General features: G+C 44.2%; 1 protein-coding gene across 1 annotated transcript in view; it reads left to right on the top strand.

Annotated features, from left to right (window-relative positions):
• The window catches only part of TMCO4 (transmembrane and coiled-coil domains 4), a 146,474-nt gene that overhangs the window by 35,094 nt on the left and 90,675 nt on the right, over positions 1 to 20,705 (top strand). The window contains exon 5 of the mRNA XM_006883582.1: positions 12,616 to 12,748. Within this exon, the coding sequence (XP_006883644.1) occupies positions 12,616 to 12,748 (133 nt within the window). The remainder of the gene's footprint in view (positions 1 to 12,615; positions 12,749 to 20,705) is intronic.

Genomic DNA, 20,705 nt, shown 5'->3' on the forward strand with positions numbered 1-20,705 from the left:
CAGTACACTATTCTCTTTGAAAAGAAGAAGAAAAATTCTTTCATTGTTTTACAGTCCCTCCCTCCAGGTCCACTCCACTATGCAGCCTTGGTTCTGGACTCCAGAGTATTTGTAGACTGAGTGGATAAGGACTGAGTCTGTGTGTGCGCGTGCACCAGGTTCTATACTGGGCACTGTGAATAATTCTGAGCAGAGCTGTTGCTTGTTGAACACCTGCTGGGTACCTGGCAAAGTGCTTTATGGATATCACTTCCCATAGACCCCGTAGTGACCCTAGGAGGTTGGTGCTCTTGTCTCCATTTACAAAAGAGAAAGCTGGGATACAAAGAGATGAAAGGGCCTGCCCTAGGTCACACAGATGGTGACGCCATGATTCAAGCCCAGGCCACATGGCTCCAGAGTCCTCTCTTAACCACGGTTGTGCGTCCCACAGAGGGATAAATTACAATCCAGTTCCTATCTTCCTGTCACTCATGTCCTGCCTTGAAGAGGATTTTACAAGGGCGCTCTGGTGGCCTAGTGGCAAGAAGCTGCACTGCAATCCCAGAGGTATGCAGTTCAAATCCACCAGATGCTCTGCTGTTGAAGGAGGGGCACTCTCCTCCTGTACCAGTCAGATCTGATTTGATGGTACACACACACAAAATAATAAATTAAAAATAAATTTTTTAAAAAAAAGAGGGTTTGACGAGGCCAAAACAGAAGGTGGAGGTAGCATGTGGTGGGGGTGTTTAAGGGGAGGCCATTGTGCCCGTGCCCCAGGAGTGGAGTTTGAGGAAGTGCTCAGGAGAAGCAGCGTCCCCTCTGCCTCTGCTCTGGTGATTGCTGGTCCTGAAAAGCAGCACTGACCTTGACTGTGTCCCTCAAATAAACCATAAAGGGGAAAGGCAGGAATCACACATAAAACAATCTGAAGAAAGCTGATACTTCATGAGAGAGCCTATCTTGAACCCCCACCCCGTGCCTCTCACGTGCCCCCATCGTAGAGTGGAGGTCCTGAGCAGACAGGTATCTTTCTTTTATGAAGGGACAATCAGGGTGAAAACAGGTATCAAAATCAAATCTAAACATACCGCTATTCAGTCGATTCCAAGTGATAGCAGCACTGTGAGACAGAGTAGACTTGCCCTCTATACTGTTTGGTGGTTATGCGCTGTGGAGTTGGGACTGACTGGCTTGTAGCTGACTCTCCAGTGGGTTTTCAATGGCTGTAAATCATGCTGGAGAGTTCCCATCTTTCTCCCACAGAACAACTGATGGATTTGAACCACGCCTTCGTGTTGGCAGCACAACTCCTTACCTGTGGACCACCAGAGCTCCCTAGAACTTTCTCAAGGTTGTAAATCTTTCCAGAAACAGGCAGCCTCTTGTGTTTCTCCCATAGGACAGTTGGTGGATTCAAACCTCAGATTTTGGTTGGCAGCGCAGTGCTTCACTGATCTTGAAAACAGGGATAGCTCTGTAAATGTTCATTAAAACTAATAAAATTTAATAATAATTAAAAAATGTAAAAAAAAATGTAAAAAAATAAATAAAAAACAGGGATGAACAATACACATTCTAGGAGAAAGTGTGTAATTAGGAAGTTGATAGGGCAGTGGCCAGTGTCTTAGTGTGGCGTGAGAGTTGTGTCCTGAGACCCTGAGGAGAGGAGGGAGAAAGGATATCTTCCCAGACATGTCAGAGCTGCTCTCAGCCCTGCCCAGCCACTCAGGCTCCAAGCACAGGTTCTTAGCCTTGCTAACTAGAGAGAAATTGAGACAATGTGACAGTTCACTCTAACACTATTATTATTATTATTATTATTGTTGTTGTTGTTGATGATGACTTATTGTGTCTCAGGTCTGGCCAGGCTCGTCATAGTTTCCTTCATTCTGACAAAAGTGCGATGGGAAGTCATTCTTGGCCCCATTTAATATACAAGAAAAGTGAGGCCCAGAGAAATTAAGAAACTTGCCTGAAGCCATTCATCTAGTTGGTAATCAGATGAAATCCCAGAGCCAGGTCTTTGGGACAACAGATGCTGAAGGTTCTACTCTGAGCTCCCTTGCTTTGGTCTGGAGGGCAGTCCCCAGAGGGAAGGAGAAGACCAGGATCTCCTTCCTAAATCTGGACTCTGTGACAGTCTCAGCAGGCAGTTAAGTCCAAGCCTTCTGTGACTGTCCCGTTCTGTTCTTCTGAGCCCAGAGGCAAGTTCAGTACCTCGCAACTAGAAGCTGTACTGCCCACTCTGTGGGGAAGGACCTTTGAAAATTTGAGGAGGGGGCAGTTATTAGCACCAGGCCTTCGATTCTGCTGGCATTTAGCACAAAGTCCAGGGCTACTGTTGGTCCTTCTGTGCACAGAACTTTGCTGGAGAGTGCCAAATGCATGCACTTCTCTAGTCTCCATGGTGTGGAAAGGAGCCCAGGCGTGTGAGTTCTGGCCTGGCTTTGTCATCAGCCCATTGGGTGTCCTCCGTGTTCTTCTTGAGTTAAGGAGATCATTTGAGTTCCCAGGGTTCTACCAACCTCTGTAGTATGTGATTGTGTGTCTGGGATGGGCACCAGACTTACCTGACAGTTCTGGGGAGGCCAGTGCATGCCTGACCCCTGGTGGCAGAGCTGAGTTTCCACCCCCCCCCAAAAAAAACCCCAACAACAAAAAAAAAGTTTGCGATGAAGAGTCACCTTTGTGCGTGCTGTGGCCTGTAGTCCAGAGCAGTCCCTGGAATGGTCTGTGTTCCCCACATACCCAGGTACACAAAAGATAGGAGATAGTAACAGTTGACCACATGGGATTGTTAAAGAGGAGGTAAAGATATGCCCAGTGATATGACAAGAAATGTTGGCATCTGAGAGTCTGGAATATAATCAAAGCTCCACCACACTCTGCACCTGTCCTGCCCTATTTTCAAAATAGTCTATTTGTACCTGGCACCCCCTCAGGGAGGGAGGGTTGGAAAATACAGTGCACAGCTCTGTATGTGATGCCAGACACACAGTTGGGGTGCCAGGATGCTGGTTTCCCTTTCCAACAGAACGTGGATGTCCTGGTCATGGCCTTGCCTCCAGGCTCAAACACCACAACCGTCTCAGACCTAGAGGAGTGCTGCTATTTGCAGGGATTTCTCAGAGTGTGGAACCGCCAGTGCTTGTTAAAAATACACATTGCTGAGCCGAACTTGGACCTCATGAATCAGAATCCCTAATGCAGAGCCAGGGAATCTGAATTCTTACTGACTCCCCATTTAACCGTTATGCTTACTAAAGAATGACAGTCACCACCCCAGTTCGGTCCCAAGAACCACCTCAGCATGTGCAGGGGGCAGGTAAGCACACAAAGATCTTGAGCCTGTCTCTGGGCAGAAGGTGGTGGTGCAGGCAGCAGCTGTGTGTTATGTCAAGTGCATTTGACCTTGGACTTTTTCAAGTCCCTTCCTGTGAGGACCAGCAGAGACCCTGAGGTTGTGGTTGTCTTTTTTATTTCTGAGCTGAAAAGGACTTCAAGAGACCCAGTCCTCCTGCCTCAATCTTCAGATGGGTTTCCAAAGTGCTGAGCTCCTACCATTGTGGCCAGACAGTCCAGGAAATATCAAGGATTGATGGTGATTCAGAGAGAGGCCTCGGGGGAAAGACGAAGCGGAAGCAGTGGGCATTGTGTCTCTTACTCAGAGGACAAAGCTCCACTGTCCCATGACCTTGGGTCCTTTATGATGGGGTGGTGGTCAAGCCAAGCTGCCCGCTTCACTACTCGCCAGTTAGGTGGCTGGGGCCAGTGACCTCAGGGCTCTCTGCCCCTATTTTCTCTTCAGTAGAGTCTAGATCCTGGAGCAGGTGTGAGAATTCAGTAGATCAACAAGTGTAGAGAGTGTGGCACTAAATCTCATCTAGAATCAGCGGGAGATAAATGAAACTTCCAGTATGAATATGAATCATAGGACATTTCTGCTGAAAGGGGATTCAGTTCTCAGAATAATCATCCTTTTTTATTTTGCAGTTGAGATAAGAGCAGTCTATTAACTGTTATATTCATACTAATATTCATACATACAGATATGCCATCCATTCATGCAAACACCATCAGTATCTGCATTGCTTCCGGCACAAGTTCTGGAGACACACAGTGCATTTGGAGCTTATGTTCTATAAGGGGAGATGGACAATAAACAAGTAGGTGAATTATAAGCAAAAGGTGAATTGTTTTAAATTAGCTTTAAAAGGCGATTAGAAAATAGAGAGAGAGAGAATAGAAAAGTCCCTGGTAGTGCAAATGGATTAACAGTTCACTGCTAACTGGAAGCTGGTGGTCGGAAGCCAGCAAGAGGCCCCTGAGGAGAGCCCGGTGTGGTGATCTACTTCTGAAAGGTCACATCCTGGAACACTTTGGAGCACAGGTCTACTTTCAGCCCACGGGGCTGCCATGAATTGGAATTGACTCCACAGTAACTGGCTTGGATTTGGTTTAAGGGAACAGAGAGCAATGGAATATGATCAGGGAAGGATTCCAGGAGGAAGTGACATTCAAGGCAGGAGCTGAGTGATGATCAAAACATTGTCAAAACTTTGACATTAAACTCACAGCATCATGAGGGATGATCCCAGCCAAGAGAAGGACAGATGCCTTAACCAGTCAACTCGGTCCTTCCCAGTGTCGCTCATAGGAGTGGGACTTAGGGAGGACTGGAAAAGAGAGTACACCTTGGTGGGAGAAGGGTGGGCACAGCAGTCAGAGACCACTTCAGTCAGTTAATGAGCCAAGAGAGCTTAAGGTGGACCTGCTGTTTGCCTGGGACTATCTAAGAGACAACAAGGAACCACGTAAAAGACTGTCTTTGTGGGACTGGTGTTCTACTGGGGAGAGCCAGACAATACTCAGATACTGCGGTGGGATGGATCAGGATAATGGGGACAAGGTGGCTTGGAGTGATTAATCCAGAAGGATGATAGTTTCTTTAAGGAGGTCATTTGACATACTTTGGACAGGTGGCAAGATGGGACCAGTCCTTGGAGAGGGACGTCATGCTTGGGAAGGGACAGCGCAGGAGAGGAAGACCCTCCATGAAATGGATTGATTCAGTGATTGGGGTAATGGGGGTAGTGTGTCAGAGACAATAAGATTGGCTCAGGATCGAGCAGGTTTTAGGGCTGTTGTAAGTGCTTTAAGGAGCTCATTGAAGAGTTTTAAGCAGGAGAGAGACTGTAATTGGATTTCAGATTTAAGAATCTTTGGTTGCTGTATGAGAGTGTGGGGCAAACCCATAGGATGGCTGGTGGTTGGATAGTGGCGGAGGCAGTGGATGTGGCCTGCATGAAGTAGAAAGACTCAGGATGATTTTGGAGGTGGAACAGTTAGGGGTTGCTGATAGGTTGGATGGCAGGGTTGAGGAAATGTAAAAATTAAAAGATGCTTGGACTTTGGGGCTGAGCCAGGCATAGGTTGCCCTGCCTTTAGCAAAACACAATACACAGACCCTCACAGAGTGAACTGGCTGCTTGACAAGTTGACACTAAAGCCCAAGTCAGAGAACTCTAGTCTACTGGGCAACTCCTTCCCCATCACCCACTGCTTTTCTTAATAAAGAACAATAATTCCAAGGCTTGCAGACCAGACACCAGGGTCATTGAAATGACCCTGCACCAGACTGATGTCACGGAATCCCATGCCTGAGAAACACGTGCACCTGACGACTTGTATTTCATGTGCTGAATCACTGCACCCTTGACCCCGTGTTGAACACATTAGCAACTAATTAGAGTCACCGCCCATTAATCACCACAACCAAGACCGGGTTGATTTCCACAGCCGATTATCACCTGAGTTCAATAGTCTGTGATCCCAGGAGGGAGCAGAGAACTCCTTTATTCGTGGAGTTTGAATTGACCTAGTAACCCAAGACGCTGCTCCCCAGCACGTAGACAATTTTTCATGTAGGAGGCAGCCCAGGGCAGCTGGGAAAATGCTGGCAGCCCCTGAGAGGAGAGCAGGGCTCACTGGAGGACAAGATTTAGAGGGAAGTGAAGTCCTTCACAGAAATTGAACCCCTCCACTTCAAGGTCCACTAAGATAGATAGATAGATAGATAGATAGATAGATAGATAGATAGATAGATAGATAGATAGATAGATAGATAGATGATTGATAGATGGAGAGATAGATTAGATAGAGAGAGATAGATTAGATATACAGAGGTAGGTATGTTGTTGTTGTTGTTGTTGTTAGGTGCCGTCGAGTCATAGACGACTCCTAGTGACCCTATGAACAAAAGACCAGAGCACTGTTCGTACATAGAGTTTCCAGAGGCAAGCCATTTCAGAAGTGAATGTCGCTCCTGCTTCTAGGCTATAGATATAGATAAATATATTTGTTGTTATGTGCTGTCGAGTCACTTGCGACTCATAGCGACCCTATATATAATAGCCCTAAACCCTGCTCTATCCTGTACCAACCTTACTGTCTCTGACACACATCCACCCTAATTACCCCAGTCACTGAATCAATCCACCTCATAGAGGGTCTTCCTCTCCTGTGCTGTCCCTTCACCCTCCCAAGAATGATGTCTCTCTCCAAGGACTGCTCCCTCCTTGCAACATGTCCAAAGTGTGTCAGACGAAACTTCAGAATCCTTGCCTCCAAGGAGCAACCTGCTTTAACCCTCTCTAGGAAGAACCTGTTCTTTTCTTAACAGTCTATGGTATATTCAATACTCTTCTCCAATCTTTGTATGCATTGTTTTATAGTATTTTTCATTCACATTGTGTTTCATATCATTCTGTTTTATAAAAAGAATCACCATTGGACTATGCCCACCATTATTACCCTGTCTTTTCAAGTCCCTACTGGATCTTTCCAATTTTCTTTAATCCTTCCTTCTGCACATCAAATTGTGCAAGTGTGATTTCACCCCTACCCATCCTCGCCCCTCTGCTCCCTCCCTTTCCCCTTTGGTTCCCCATACATATTCTACTAGTTATCCTTCTAGTTTGACAAGAATGGTCTTATGCAATATTTGTTTTTATAATACTGAGTTCACTCAGCATAATGCTCTCCAATCCCTCCCAAGGTATGTTGTTGTTTTTAAGTACTGTCAAATTGAACATGACTCATAGTGACCCTAAGAACAAAAAATCTGAACCCTGTTAATGACTGTTGTCATTTCTTTAATGTTCATACGGTTTCCAAAGCCATGTTGTTTAGAAAGTGGATGCCAACCTTACTTCCAACCCTGTCTTAATCTGAAAGCTTTACCAAATATTGTCCACCATGGGTAATCATTATTGCATTTGACACACCAGTGGCACAGTGTTCAGCATCACAGCAACCTCAAGTTACCTCAGTACAGCAAACTGACAGATCAATACTTTACCACTTAGAAGAGTGGCCCTCAGGCCCACCCAACTTTTAAATACAAAGGCCCTCCCACCAGGTCCTGATTGACTTAAACAAGAAACTTCCAGCCCACAGCTGATTTTTTGTTAAATGCAGTAAATCCAGTCAGCTCACGCAGGATTGTGAACAAAAGAAAAAACAACCAGTTTACACCCAACTTTCAACTAAAACAAGAGAACCTACCCTCCAGAATCCAAATGCTTCACACAGGAGCCTCAGTGTAGTAGTCCATTGTGGGAATGTGCCACAATTTCTCAATCCATTCAGTTATGGTAGGACATTTGAGCTGTTTCCATGTTCATGCGATGGTGAATAATGCTGCTATGAACATTGGTGTACAGATCTCTTGTTTTTGTCTTGGTTCTAATTTTCTTGGAATATATTCCTAGTATTAACTACTACTTCAGTATAATACCATAGCCCAATGTTATGGACTGCCAACAGAGATGTTTAGTTCTTTATCATTCAATATGGAGTCAAGAAACCTCCTGTGAACTGTTTAACTGTTGCCTCACAGCGGCTTCATAGGAGACCATCGTTTTTCCCACTTTCCATCTGAGGTGAGTGAGGCTGAGAGAGGACAAACCATTTGCCCAAGGGCTAGATACACACATACAATTCTTCCTCTGATCGATCAAGTCGTTAATCGGGCACTTATTGATCATTTTTCATTGAGCATATTTTTTTATGCCAGGTACTATTCTAAGAACTGAGATAAAACAATTAAAATTATTACATCCATAAATGCTTGGCTCCTGACCAGAAGGTTAGAGGTTCTAGTCCCTCCTAGAAGATCCTTGGAAAAAAGGCTAGTTCATTTATTGAAAACCAGTTGTACTCTGACACACATAGGGCCACCAAGAGTCAAAATCAACAGCAAGTAGTTACAAGGTTTCTATTTCAGGGAAGTAGGTAAATAAGTATGATGGGGAGATTAATGAGTTCTGTAAGGGAGAAAGGATAACATGACAGGGGTGCAGAGAAGACTTTTACTTGGTGATCAGGAAGACCTGGCCAGGAGACTTTGGAGCAGAGATTTGAATGTGAGGAGCCAGCCATTTGAAGACCTGAGGTGAGAGCATCCCAGAGTGGACCAGTGAGCACAAACACCCCGAAAGCCTTAGGAACATGAATGGAGGTGAGGTCAGGGAGTTGGTGCAAGCCTTGTCAGTTACAGTAGGGTTTGGATTTGGTTCCAGTTGTGACAAGTTTCAAACCTCCATTGTCCCTGTGCAAAGAAGAAAGTCTCTGGAGCCCCAGATCCCAATATAGGAGCCATTTGACATCTGGAGGGAAAAGTGACCAGAGGGGTGAAGCAGGCCAATAGGTGCTTGCTTTTCCCCCTCCCAGACTGTTGCACTGGAATCTATCAGTCATCATGCATCCCCTGCTCTAGCTTGTGTCCAAGACCAAGGAGGGGTGTTAAGGAGGGAGTGAGACAAGAAATGAAGGCTAAGAGAGAGGCATGGACTGGGCTCTGCAGAGAGCGATGTGACAGGAAGAGGCCCCGACACAGAGCTCGGCACAGTACTGAAGAGGTGCTAAGAGGTTCAGACAAGTGCTATGGTCATGGAGAGAAGCACCAGAGATGCCTAGGAGACAATAGTGAGGGGGATGGAACAGATGTGGTGACACCAGATGTGAGGGTTGAGGGGAAAGGGTCTGTCCCTTGGGTGGCACACCCATGAAGAGGCACAGAGAGCTCAGAGGCTCCGTGTCTGGCTTCTCTGTGGTTTCTTGAATGGCTCAGGCTGGTAGTAGAACTGGAGTCATGGAAGAACAGTACAGTATGGAGCTCAGATCCTGTCCGTTGTGTGCTACCTGAAGACAGATACCCTTTCACATACCTCAAAATGCGTTGTTGTCAAGTTGTTTCCAACTCACAGCAACCCTCTGTCGGATTCCAAGGATGTGCATCTTAACAAAGAGACTTCAGGAGAGCAGCTGGCAGATGTGAACTGCCAGATACATGCAGCCTTTACTTTAGTATCACAGCTCGCTACAGACTGTGCCACCGGAGCTCCCCCATTCCTCACTTGCCAGATGTTGCTGTTGCGTGCCACTGAGTCAGAACTGTCTCAAAGCCCACCTTCCAGTGGGTTCTCAGAGGCTGTAAAATCACGCAGGAGACAGCCCATCATTCCCTCACGAAGCAGCCAGTCAATTAAAATTATGTGCCTTTGGGTTAGCAGCACACCTCCTTTCCCCTGGGCCACCAGGTCTCCTTGTCTTTTCTTTTGTATTGTGGTAAAAATATACATAATAAAGCATATTATTTCTGCACACATAATTTGGTAGCATTGATTATATTCTGCAAATCATAGAATCATTCTCACTGTCGCTTTCTAAATTATGCCACTACCATTAGCATAAACTCAATTCCCCTCAGTAAAAACTAGTTTCCCTTTCTCCATTCTATTGTTTACCCCTTGTTGTTGTGGTAATCACTGGTAATTTTGGGTTTCTGTGTATTGTTCCATGTAAATGAGATAATACATTTTTTGTTCTTTTGCGACTGATATTGTTCAATATAATATTCCCAGTGGCATGCATTGTTTCTTTCTATGATGTCCCTGTGTGTTTACCTTTTATGGCTAACACTGAGAAAAATGTGAATCCCAGAGCACTTAATGGTGCTTATGAAAAATCTAAACCTAGATCAAGAAACTATTGTCCACACAGAGCAAGGGAATATTCCATGGTTTAAAATCAGGAAGGGATGTATCCTTTCTTCATACCTATTCAATATGTATACTGTGCAAATAATTCCTGAACCTGGACTTTTAAGAAGAGGAATGTGGCATCAGGATCAGAGGAAAATTCATCAACAACCTGCATTTTGCAGATGACACAGCCTTGCTTGCTAAAACTGGGGATGACTTGAAACACTTTCTGCAGAAGATCAAGAACGATAATATGTATCCTTTGGAATGAATTACATCTCAGCATCCAGAAAGCAAAAGTACATAGAACTGGCTAATAGGCAACATCCAATCCAGATAGATGGAGAAGGAATTGAAGTTGTCAATTATTTCATCTTGCTTGCTTCGAGAATCAACACCCTTGGTACCAGCAGCCGTGAAATCAGGAGAGCTCTCCAAAATACTGAAGAGTAGTGATGTCAGCTTGAAGACTAAGGTGTGCCTAATTCAGGCTATGATCTTTTCACTCACTCACTATACATCAGAGAATTGGACAATGAGTATAGATGGCAGAAGAATTTCTTTGAGTTGTAGTGTTGGAGAAGTGTACTTAAAATCTGCCAGAAGAACAGAGATATCTTGGAAAAAGTGCAGCCAGAGTGCTCCTCGGAGCCAAAGATGACAAAGCTTCATCTCATATACTTTAGGCATGTTGATAAGTGAGGTTATTCTTTGGAATGGAACTTGGAAAGATGGAGGGCCAGCAAAAATGAGGAAGAGCCCCAGCGAGATGGATCGACACAGTGACTGCAGCCTGGGCTCAAGGGTGTCAGAGATGATGAGGATGGCACAGGATAGGACAGGGCTCACGTCTGTTTTATATAGTGTCACTGTGAATTGTGCTCAACTTGACGGCACCTAACAGCAGCATACCTTTTCTTTTTCCATTGATCTAGTGGTGGACCGTTTCAGCTGTTTCTACCTTTAGGCTGTTGTAATAAGTGCTGTGGTGAACATTGGCTTGTAGGTTTCTCTTTGCGTTCTTACCTTCAGTTCTGGGTAGACACTGGGGATTGGTGTTGCTGCAACATAGAGTAGTTCTGACTTTTTTTTTAAAATTGTATTTTATTTTCATGAACATTTACAGAGATTTTGGATTTCCATTCATTCATTTAATTTTCATTTTTTTTTCTCTATCCACCCCCAGTAGTTCTAACTTTTAAATAAACTGCCAAACTAACCTTATTCTTAAGAGCTTTGGGGCTATAAGAATTTGGACTGACCACTTTGGTTTAAATTTGTATAAACTGCTTTTTCCAATTATAAAATCCAGAGTCATTACGAATCATTTTGAAAAGAGAAAAAATACTATTTTAACATCTATCTTTTAATTTTCATCTATCATTAATTTAATGTCCTAGGCAGCGATTTTTTATTTCTTAGTTGGGATCTTATGGCCTGTCATGTTATTTTTTTTTTTCTATCCATTTAAAAATGTTGTGATCACATAGGCTTTTTATTTTCCATTATCACAAACTTTTTGGAGAAATCACTTTTCCTGGATCTATAGTATTGCACAGGTACCATATATTGTTCTTGTTGTGTTGTGTTGTGTTGTTGATTGCCATCAAGTCAAGCGCGATGCAGAGCGACTCTATGAACAGAAGACTTAATGCCTTCCCATAACTATCATCAGTTCCAAGTTCATAGAGTTTCCAGAGGCATGTGGTTTAGGAAGTTGATGCCACTCCTGCCTCCAAACCTGTTTTACAGCTGGGAGCTCCACCAAAAACTGTCCACATGGGGAAACCATTCTGATATTTGATACTTCAGTGGTACAAGGTTCAGCATCACAGCAACCTAGGTTACTTCATACTACATATTGACAAAGAGTGATGTACCAAGTGGAAGAGTGTTCCTTCAGATATAAACAGCACTAGTTTCATTTAGCAATTTCATTAAGTGTCATCAAGTCGATTACGACTGAGAGTAACTTTTGCACAAAAGACCTGAACTCTGTTCTATAACATCATTTCTGTACATTTATAGAGTTTAGAGAGTTTGTAGAGTTCCCAGAATACTTAACTAATTCCTTGTTATTGGACCTCCAGGTTGTTTCCAATTTCATGCTCTAAAAGTTATCAATACTGTATTTATTAACTATTTTCTACCTTTTAGAATTGTTTTCTTAAGCTTAGAATTCTGATATCTACTTCCTGAGAGAATAATAAGTATTCACATTTTTAAAGTTTTTATATATGTTATCAAATTCCCCTCCAAAACTATTTAGACTCTCCACAGAGAACTCTTTGAGTGCCTATATTTTATCACTTTTTTTTTTTCAGTTTGAGGATTGAAAAAACCTTACCTTTGTTAATTTGGTAGAACATATCATCCTGCTTTTGAATACCGTCCTTTTTCATAGTTTTGTGGTATCCCATCCATAAAAGATTTTTTTGCTGTGCAATTCTGTAACAGATGGTTTCTGATGGGGTTGTACGTGTAGGACATTTCTAGTGTTTGGGTTTTATAAATTACTCTACTGTGAGCAAGTTGGTGCTTAAAACCTAAACTGACTGCTTGCCTGTGTTCTTTCTCTCTTGAGGGCACTATGATGCCCGGGCCAGGGTGCTTGTTTGCCACATGACCTCCCTGCTCCAGGTGCCCTTGGAGGAGCTGGATATCCTTGAAGAGACCTTCCTCGAGAGCCTGAAGGAAACCAAAGAAGAGGAATCTGAGTAAGAAAGCCCTGTGACTCCAGTCACCCCTGTCAGCAATTGAGGGCTTCTGCCTGAATACAATTTTCAGATAAGAGTGTCTCCCCTCCCCTGATTAAAAAGAGGGGTTGTGAGGTAGGAGCAGCATTCATTGGACAAAGAGTGAAAAGGCCCATCTGTAGCCCTGACTCACTGTGCTATGAGTCACTTTGTGCATTGAGTCACTTCCCTGCTCTGGTCCTTAGTTTCCTCATTTGTAAGAAAAAGGAATTGACATCATAATTGCTAAGGGCTGTGAATATGCAATTTTAGCATCCCTGGCCCTACCCTGATCCATGACCCGACCCTGATGCATAACTCTACCCTGATCCGAGCCCTGTGATACACTGGCCATATTGAGCCCATGGAGCCAAACAGACCTGGGCTCACATCCCACTTCTGACACACGTCTACTTTTTGGTCTGAGACAGGTGGTTACCCTTCTCTAAACCATGATATCCTCATCTCCAAAGTGGAATCAGGACACCATCACCCAGGGTCATTGTGAAAAATGCATTTGATAGTATTAGAAAATGCTTGGCCCATGGTTGGCACGTAGCAAATGCTTAGTGGATGCAACTCCTCCCCTTCCCCCTGTAGCATGCTCCTGTACCTAGCAGTTTTGCTATCTATGTTTAGTAAGGAGTGTGTAAGGGGAATTACACTGATAGCTTAGCTAGAGAGGAGTATCTCTAGAACGCCTCACACAGGATCTAACCCAAGAGCAATAAATCAGTCACAGTCACAGCCTAATTGTGGTCTTCTTGCACCAGGCACGTCTCCTGGTTTTTGTTCAGCCGCAGCGGCTTTCTGTGAGCAACCAGATCATGCCGACTCAGCCCAGCTGGGACTGAGCTCTGAAGCATGCTCAGAGCCACGACTGCCCTCCGGCCAGGATTTGTTGGACAAAGGGAGAGGTGTTTCCTTGAGATAGGAGGAAACTTGGTCTGTTAATGACTTGAAAACAGACTTGTTTTGGCTCCCAGAGCTGTGTCAGTAAAGAAATACCTGAATCCAAGCCAAGGACCATAAACGCAAGGACTGCCCAAGTTCTTTGGATGTATTGGAAATTTGTAATCTTACGTGCTTTGAAATGAAGAAACCTTTTGATTATTGTTTGGAAACCTGGCTGGCAGAAGGAAAAGAAAGATTTGCTTTGATAAAAACCAATTAATGCTAAACCAGGAAGCTCCGGTGGCCTAGTGGTAAGGAGTCACACTGGCAACCCAAAGGTACAGAGTTCGAAGTTCCAAGCTGCTCCATGAGAGAAAGGTGGACAGTCTCCTACCGTGTGAATAACTGCCTCTGAAAACCCACTGGAGAGTCACTGTGGGCTGGGTCCAACTAGATGTCACGCAACAGCAATGCTGAACCAGGAAAAATGTAAAGCAAAAGCTCCAGGTTTTTGTCACACATAACTCTGCCACTTACCAACCATGTGAGCTTGGGCATGTCATTTACCTCAGCTAGAAAAATGGGATCCTAATCCTCCTCAGAGAATTCCGGTCAGGCTCAAATGGGTTCACACATATGAACTGCCTCAAGCAAGCTTAGCACAAAATAGTCAATAGATATAATTATTTGATTTTTTAAAAATTGCAATCATTATTATATGTAGGTACTTTCCCCATAAAAATGCTTGACATAAAAAAAAATGCTTGACATGAATAATTGTTATTCAAGTTTAGAGATTTTACAGACTTCCTAGATCTTATTTGGAATTCCAAGAAGGTTCTGAGGCCAAGGAAAGCACAGTTCTTATTCAGCCAGTAAACGTGGTTCTCGTTTTCATACTGCTTGCTGTTAGCTATGTGCAGCCTTGGGATATGTCACTTCCCACCACTGGGCACCAGTGTTTTACTCGAACAGCTAACCAGAAAGACCAGACTCACTGCCTTCGAGTTGTTCTCGACTCCTGTCAGCCTTCCATCAGGTTTCCGAGGCTGGACTTCTTAACAGGAGCAGACTGCCTCCTCTTGCTCCTGTGGAATGGTCACTGGATTCCAACTGCCAGTCTTCTGGTCAGCAGCCCAACACGTAACCTACTACACCAACAAAGCTCCTATGTACAATTGGAGGTTCAAAAGAAATGTGGTGCTGTGTGCTATCCAGTCAGAATCGACTCCTAGCTGACCCTCCAGCAGGTTTTTAGAGGCAGTAAATCACATGGGAGGAGATTGTCCATCCTTCTCCCACAGAGCAGCTGGTGGATTTGAACCCCGTGCCTTTGGGATTACAGCATAGCTTCTTACCACTAGGTCCCCAGAGTTGTAGGGGAGTTATTTTTCAACAATAAGGTTCTGTGTTTCTGAGAGGTGAGCTTATCACTTGGTATTCCAAAGTGATTTGTTCCGACAGATGGTCCTGGGCTGTGACATGACAATTTTCTTCCCTTAGGTCTCATTTCAGCCCTATGGCTCCTACCTTCCTACCTTGTTTTGTGACTTCGCCTTTCTATGTCTTACTTTCTTCACCTCTAGTGTCTACCTCATGGAGTTGTTGAGAGGATGAATCTAATTAATACATATCAATTGCTTGGTACATAGTACACTCTCCCTAAGCTTCAACCAATATGCTGCTGGGGGCTGATGCTAGTCTCCTTATAACAATAATGTCAACAGCTTTTATTGAGTGCTTATTCAATAAATGCTGACACTAACTATTCAGTATTTACTAAATTCCGGCACCTAACATCATTTCTCATAGCAGTTCACTGGAGGATTTTGCAAATGAGGAAACAGAAAGACACAACTCACCCGAGGTGACATAGCCAGACCTCAAACCAGACCTTTCTGAGTCAACCACTAGGAACATCACTTACTGCATCCCTGGGGTCACGGCTGACTGTCCCAGGTGCCCTCCTTTAATTCTGAAGAATGCAATAAAGATAATTATTTTATGGGGTTCTCTAAGCTTTTACTAGTATCTAAGTATCACTAGACCCCCGGAGATAAGCTCACCCTCTCTATCAAGAGAAGGTGATAAAAAAGAAGGTGGTAGTGAGCTGATAAAGTTAGGGAGCAACCTCTTAAAAGATAAGATGGCAGTGAGTAAAATTTAGTTATTTGTGGCTCTGTGAAATCGGCAGTGTAGGTGTCTTGCTTTTCATTGGGAATGTTTGGCTTCAGCTTGTTATTTGGCCCAAATCTTAGATTTGTCTTCCACCTCTTTGGAAGGTTGCAGTCAAAAGTCATTTCTGTCACAGTCATTTCTGGCATCCGGGAACCTGTTTTGATGACGCCAGATCTAGTCATCACAGAGCATGCACACTCACACTATATCTAGTCAGTGGTAGGAACAAGGCTATCTTTCAGAGTTGGTGGTGCTCTCCGCAGGTTCACTGTCAAATACAGGAAGCCTTCTAGATGGATCTCAGAGTCAATATCTCTGCTCATACTTTAGACATTGCAGTTCAGTCAGACAGTTCAGTTAACTGTAAGAGCAAAATGCTGCAGGAGTTAATGATGACTAAGAAAGCTATTCATTTTATGGACAAGGCAATTATGAAGAACATTTCTTTGCAGGCTTAATATAGACAGAAATAGATTGGTACCGACAGGGAATATTAGGAGAGAATGACTTAACGAAATAACTTTAGCTAAGCAAATGTTTATAAACATTTCATTAATAATACAAAGTAAAATAACAGAACTCAGAATATATCATGCATCTAGTCTTTTGTGAAAGTGGTTGGATATAATGACATTCATTCATTTGAATAACACAGCCTTCAAGAATTAAAAAGGGAATATTTTTCATTTTTCCCTTTTAGGCTATGAATCTTCTCTTTGGAACTCAGCTTAAAGTGAGTGACTATTAGTTTTCATAGATATGCAGATATAAATGTAAGAATATTCTGAAAGCAGTTGATTTAAAAAATGTCAGTAGCAGTAACTCAGAAATTTGTCTATATTGTTAATTATAAATCTGTAGAATAATTACAACTTTTTAACATCTCAGATTTGTTTTAATATTCCAGAAATTTTACTCTTGATGGCTATTGGCCTATATACTGGTGAAATAGTTTTATTTCTCTAAGATACATATCCTATTCCCTCCAGTGTGAGGGATCACCCTGGAAAGATGTTCATATCTGATCCTTCTTAGATTAATTTGGTTTTGTTCCATATTCTGAGTGCCTTCCAACTCCAAGCCCAGGGCTGGGGAAGGCTTGCTCCATACCCTGAAAGTTTGATCTAGGGATTTTCAAACATTGGATACAGCAGAAACCCTGAAGGAGTTCTTACAAATGCAGATTCTTCTGCCCAGAGATTGAAATGTAGAAAAGAGGTACACAAGCCCCACCATGATCCTGATGTAGTGAATCCACAGCCTACCTATGAAAACAACTGGTCTAGAGAGCCCCAGGGGTGCAGTCCCCGGGGAGTTGCACTGCTAAACCAAAGGTGGGGCCCCTCAGTTCAAATCCACAAGCAGCTGAGGGAGAGAAATGGGCTGTTTTGTCCAGGCAATTTACAGCCTCCAAAAATCCACTGAATGTTCAGCTGTGCATCACTTCTTACTTGGCAGCAATGAGAGTGAGAGAGAAAGAGAGAAAAGTCTATAATGGGCTCAAACACAGCAGAGACTGTGCAGACAATGAAGCATCAGGCAGAGTTTGTTCTGTTGTCGAGGGTCACTATGAGTCGGTGCCAACTTGATGGTGCCTAATAACGGCACTGTACAGAGAGTTAGAGAGCATAAAAGGGGAACATTTTGCCAACTTTGGAACTCAAGGCAGGCTTACTAAAGAACACATCACATCAGCTGACTGTTTAAACAGACCAAGGAAGGTGAGGCAGTCTTAGAAGGAACAGAGATATGGAGGCATAAATCAGTGTGTCTGCAGGCAGCCAGTATTTCTGGAAAGTAGAGTGTAAGTTAAGTGACAAGAGAGGAAGGTGGAGAGGTGAACAGGGACAAGGTCACAGTAAGAATGCTGGAGAGGTAACACTTCATCCTGAAGACAGCAGACAGGTGCGGAAGGAGGAGAACAAGATGGCCAATCATCTATAATTCCTGTTGACCTTGGCCTCTATGATTTTGTATGTCACACAGTCAGTTCAGACTGACTCCCAGCCACCCTGTGTGGCAGAGTAGAACTGTCCCACAGAGTTTCCTAAGTTGCAATTTGTATGGAAGAGTACTGCTATATCTTCTCCAGAGCAACTGGGTGGGTCACCAGCGGATCTATAAGGCTTACCAGGGATCTCGTTAAAATATTGATTGTGATTCAGCACATCTCAGGCAGAAATGCAAGGAGTCCGCTCAGAAGGACCCATAGGGAAGCCCTTGTTTGAACTGCCAGTCTTTCAGTTTTCACTGGAGCACTTAAACATTACATTACCATGGCTCTGTTATATTCCCTAATTATGATCCTCACCCTGCCAAAGGGTCAATCTGCATTTATATTTTACCTGTGAAAAAAGTATGACGCAAAAAATTCACATGTCTTGGTATGTTACCCAACAAGATAATGGCAGAACTGGACTCAAGTACCTCTTCCCCAGATTTCAAGGCCTTATGCTGTGTGCGTCGAATCAAGATGCAGCTGATTCAGAGCCAAGTGCAGGCCCTGGTTCAGCTGTAGGTACCTCTTGTTCACTCTAGTTGTTAGGTGCTGTCGAGTCAACTAGGACCTGTAGCAACCCTATTAACAACAGGTCAGAGCCTTGCCGTGTCACCTTCATGATCGCTCCCATGCTCGAGCCCATGGTGGCCCTCACCCTGTCACTCATCTCGCTGAGGGTTTCCTCTCTTCTGCTGATTTATTTCTCCAGCCTTGAACTCTATGGAAAGCAACTAACCTCCAGCTTCCCTAATTGCACTGAATAGCGATGGCAATTAAAGGCCAAGGTATCTATCTCCACAGCCTTTGCTTGGAAGGAAGTTACGGTGATAATGAAAGGAATGATAATAGTCACAAACATACTAAGTGATTAAAGAGCTCTTGTGACCCAGAGTTTAAAATGCTCAGCTGTGAACCAGAAGGTTGACAGTTCAAACCCACCAGCTGCTGCTCTTTGGGAGAAAACCAAACCCATCTGCTTCCATAAAGATTTACAGCCTTCAAAATCCTGTGGAGAAACTCTGTCATGTAGGGTGACTGTGATTCAGGGTCACTTTGATGGCAGCAGTTGGGGGTGTTAGGCTGGTCTTCACTCTGTGTCCTTAGTTGACAGAGCAACCAGTATCTGGGGCATTGCTGATCTCAGGGCTGACTGACTGCCTAGCGACATATCGGGTCCTATGCTGACCCTTAAACATCCTTCCAGAAGTGAGGCACAGCCCTTCTGCCTACATGTCACTGTCTAGTGCAGGTCACATGGCAACCTCTGTTGCACCCTACAGAGATGTGGAAGCCTTGTGCAGGGAGCACTGTTACAGGGAGGGCTGACTGAGCGTTGAATGTCTAACACAGCAGCAGAGACTGTGGAAACCAGTGTTAAAGCAAACAAAAGCTCCTGCAGTCACGTCACCTCCAGCTCATGGTGACCTCATGTATTGGGAGGAGAACTGCCGTTTATTTTCTTGCCTGATTTTTCCCAAGTGGGTCACCAGGCCTTTCTTCTGGGACACCCTTGGGTGGGTTAGAACCACCACTCCTTTGACTAGTAGTCCAGCACTTAACCATGTGCACCACTCAAGGACTCCCTCAAGCCAGTATCTGCTGGGTTTGACCCCAAGCATCAGTACTTGTACTCATCTTAATCATTGCCCTTCCTACGACTTGATGAGGCTCGTGCAGCCCAGCCTCATCTTGGGCATCTGAAATATCTGTCGTGGAAAACAGCACTTCTAGGGGCATAGAGATTTTTATCATTGGTCCCTACTTTGCTGTAATGACACCGCTGAGAAGGACTATCCCTTCACAACCAGGAGAGGCTTGTGGACAAAGTTTGTTGGAGTGAGCTGGCAACCAGCCAGAAAGCAGAGATCCTCGACCAGAACCCCATTTCTTTTCAGTTACTGGGGAATGAGCTATTTCTGAGCACGTAAGGCCCAGCTCGTCAGGAGGCCAGGGGACCCAAACAAGTGTTGAGCAAATGTGTATATTTTTCTGTTTACCACTTCAGCACACAAAGAAGTGCTGGCATCCAGAACATTATCAAAAATGTGCTGATGGCAGGGACGCAGGAATGAATGCATTTAGTCTGTACAAACCCCACAGCCTAATGAGGTAGATGTTATTGTTGTAGTTAAATGCCATCGAGTTGTAGGCAACTCATAGTGAGTGACCCTATGAACTTTCTTCGTTTCTCCAAGTTCATAGGGTTTCCGGAGGCAAGCTATTTCAGAAGTAGATGCCACTCCTGCTTCCAAGCTTGTTTTAATCGGGGAGCTCCACCAAACCCTGTCCACCGTGGGTAACCGTTCTCGCATTTGGCACATCAAGGTCACAGTGTTCAGTATCCCAGCAACCACGAGTTACTTCTGTACAGCAGATCGACAGGGCAGTGCTATACCACCTAGAAGAATGTTTGACCAAAAACAATTAAAAACAGGCCCAAGGACCCTTCAGGATTTAAAAATTCTGGCACACCCACGAGCTGGTGGACTGTTTGCTAGAGACCCTCGAGTTCATCTGGCAAGTGCCATCTGCTGACATCCATTTGGGGTGAAAAGAAAGGCATAGCCAAAAGTTTGTTCCATACCTAATGTCTACCTCCAGGATTTTAAATCCAGGATTTTAAACCCTGGAGGTAGACGTTACTCTCCCCATTATACAAATGAGGAAACAAATGCGGCTTCGGGACATGCTGCAATAAAAAAACCAATCAGTTGCCACGGAGTTGATTCCAGCTCATGGTGATGTCACAGACTTGGCCTCATGCATCACCTGTGAGCCATAGTTGTCAGTGGCTGAGTGTTTGGAAGCAGATTGTTAGACTTCCTCCCCCACCCCCCGCAAGTTCACCTCTGGGTGAACTCAAACCTC

This window comes from Elephantulus edwardii, unplaced genomic scaffold (genome assembly GCF_000299155.1).
Source record: "Elephantulus edwardii isolate Elephantulus edwardi_28Jun2011 unplaced genomic scaffold, EleEdw1.0 scaffold00028, whole genome shotgun sequence".
Classification (NCBI taxonomy): domain Eukaryota; kingdom Metazoa; phylum Chordata; class Mammalia; order Macroscelidea; family Macroscelididae; genus Elephantulus; species Elephantulus edwardii.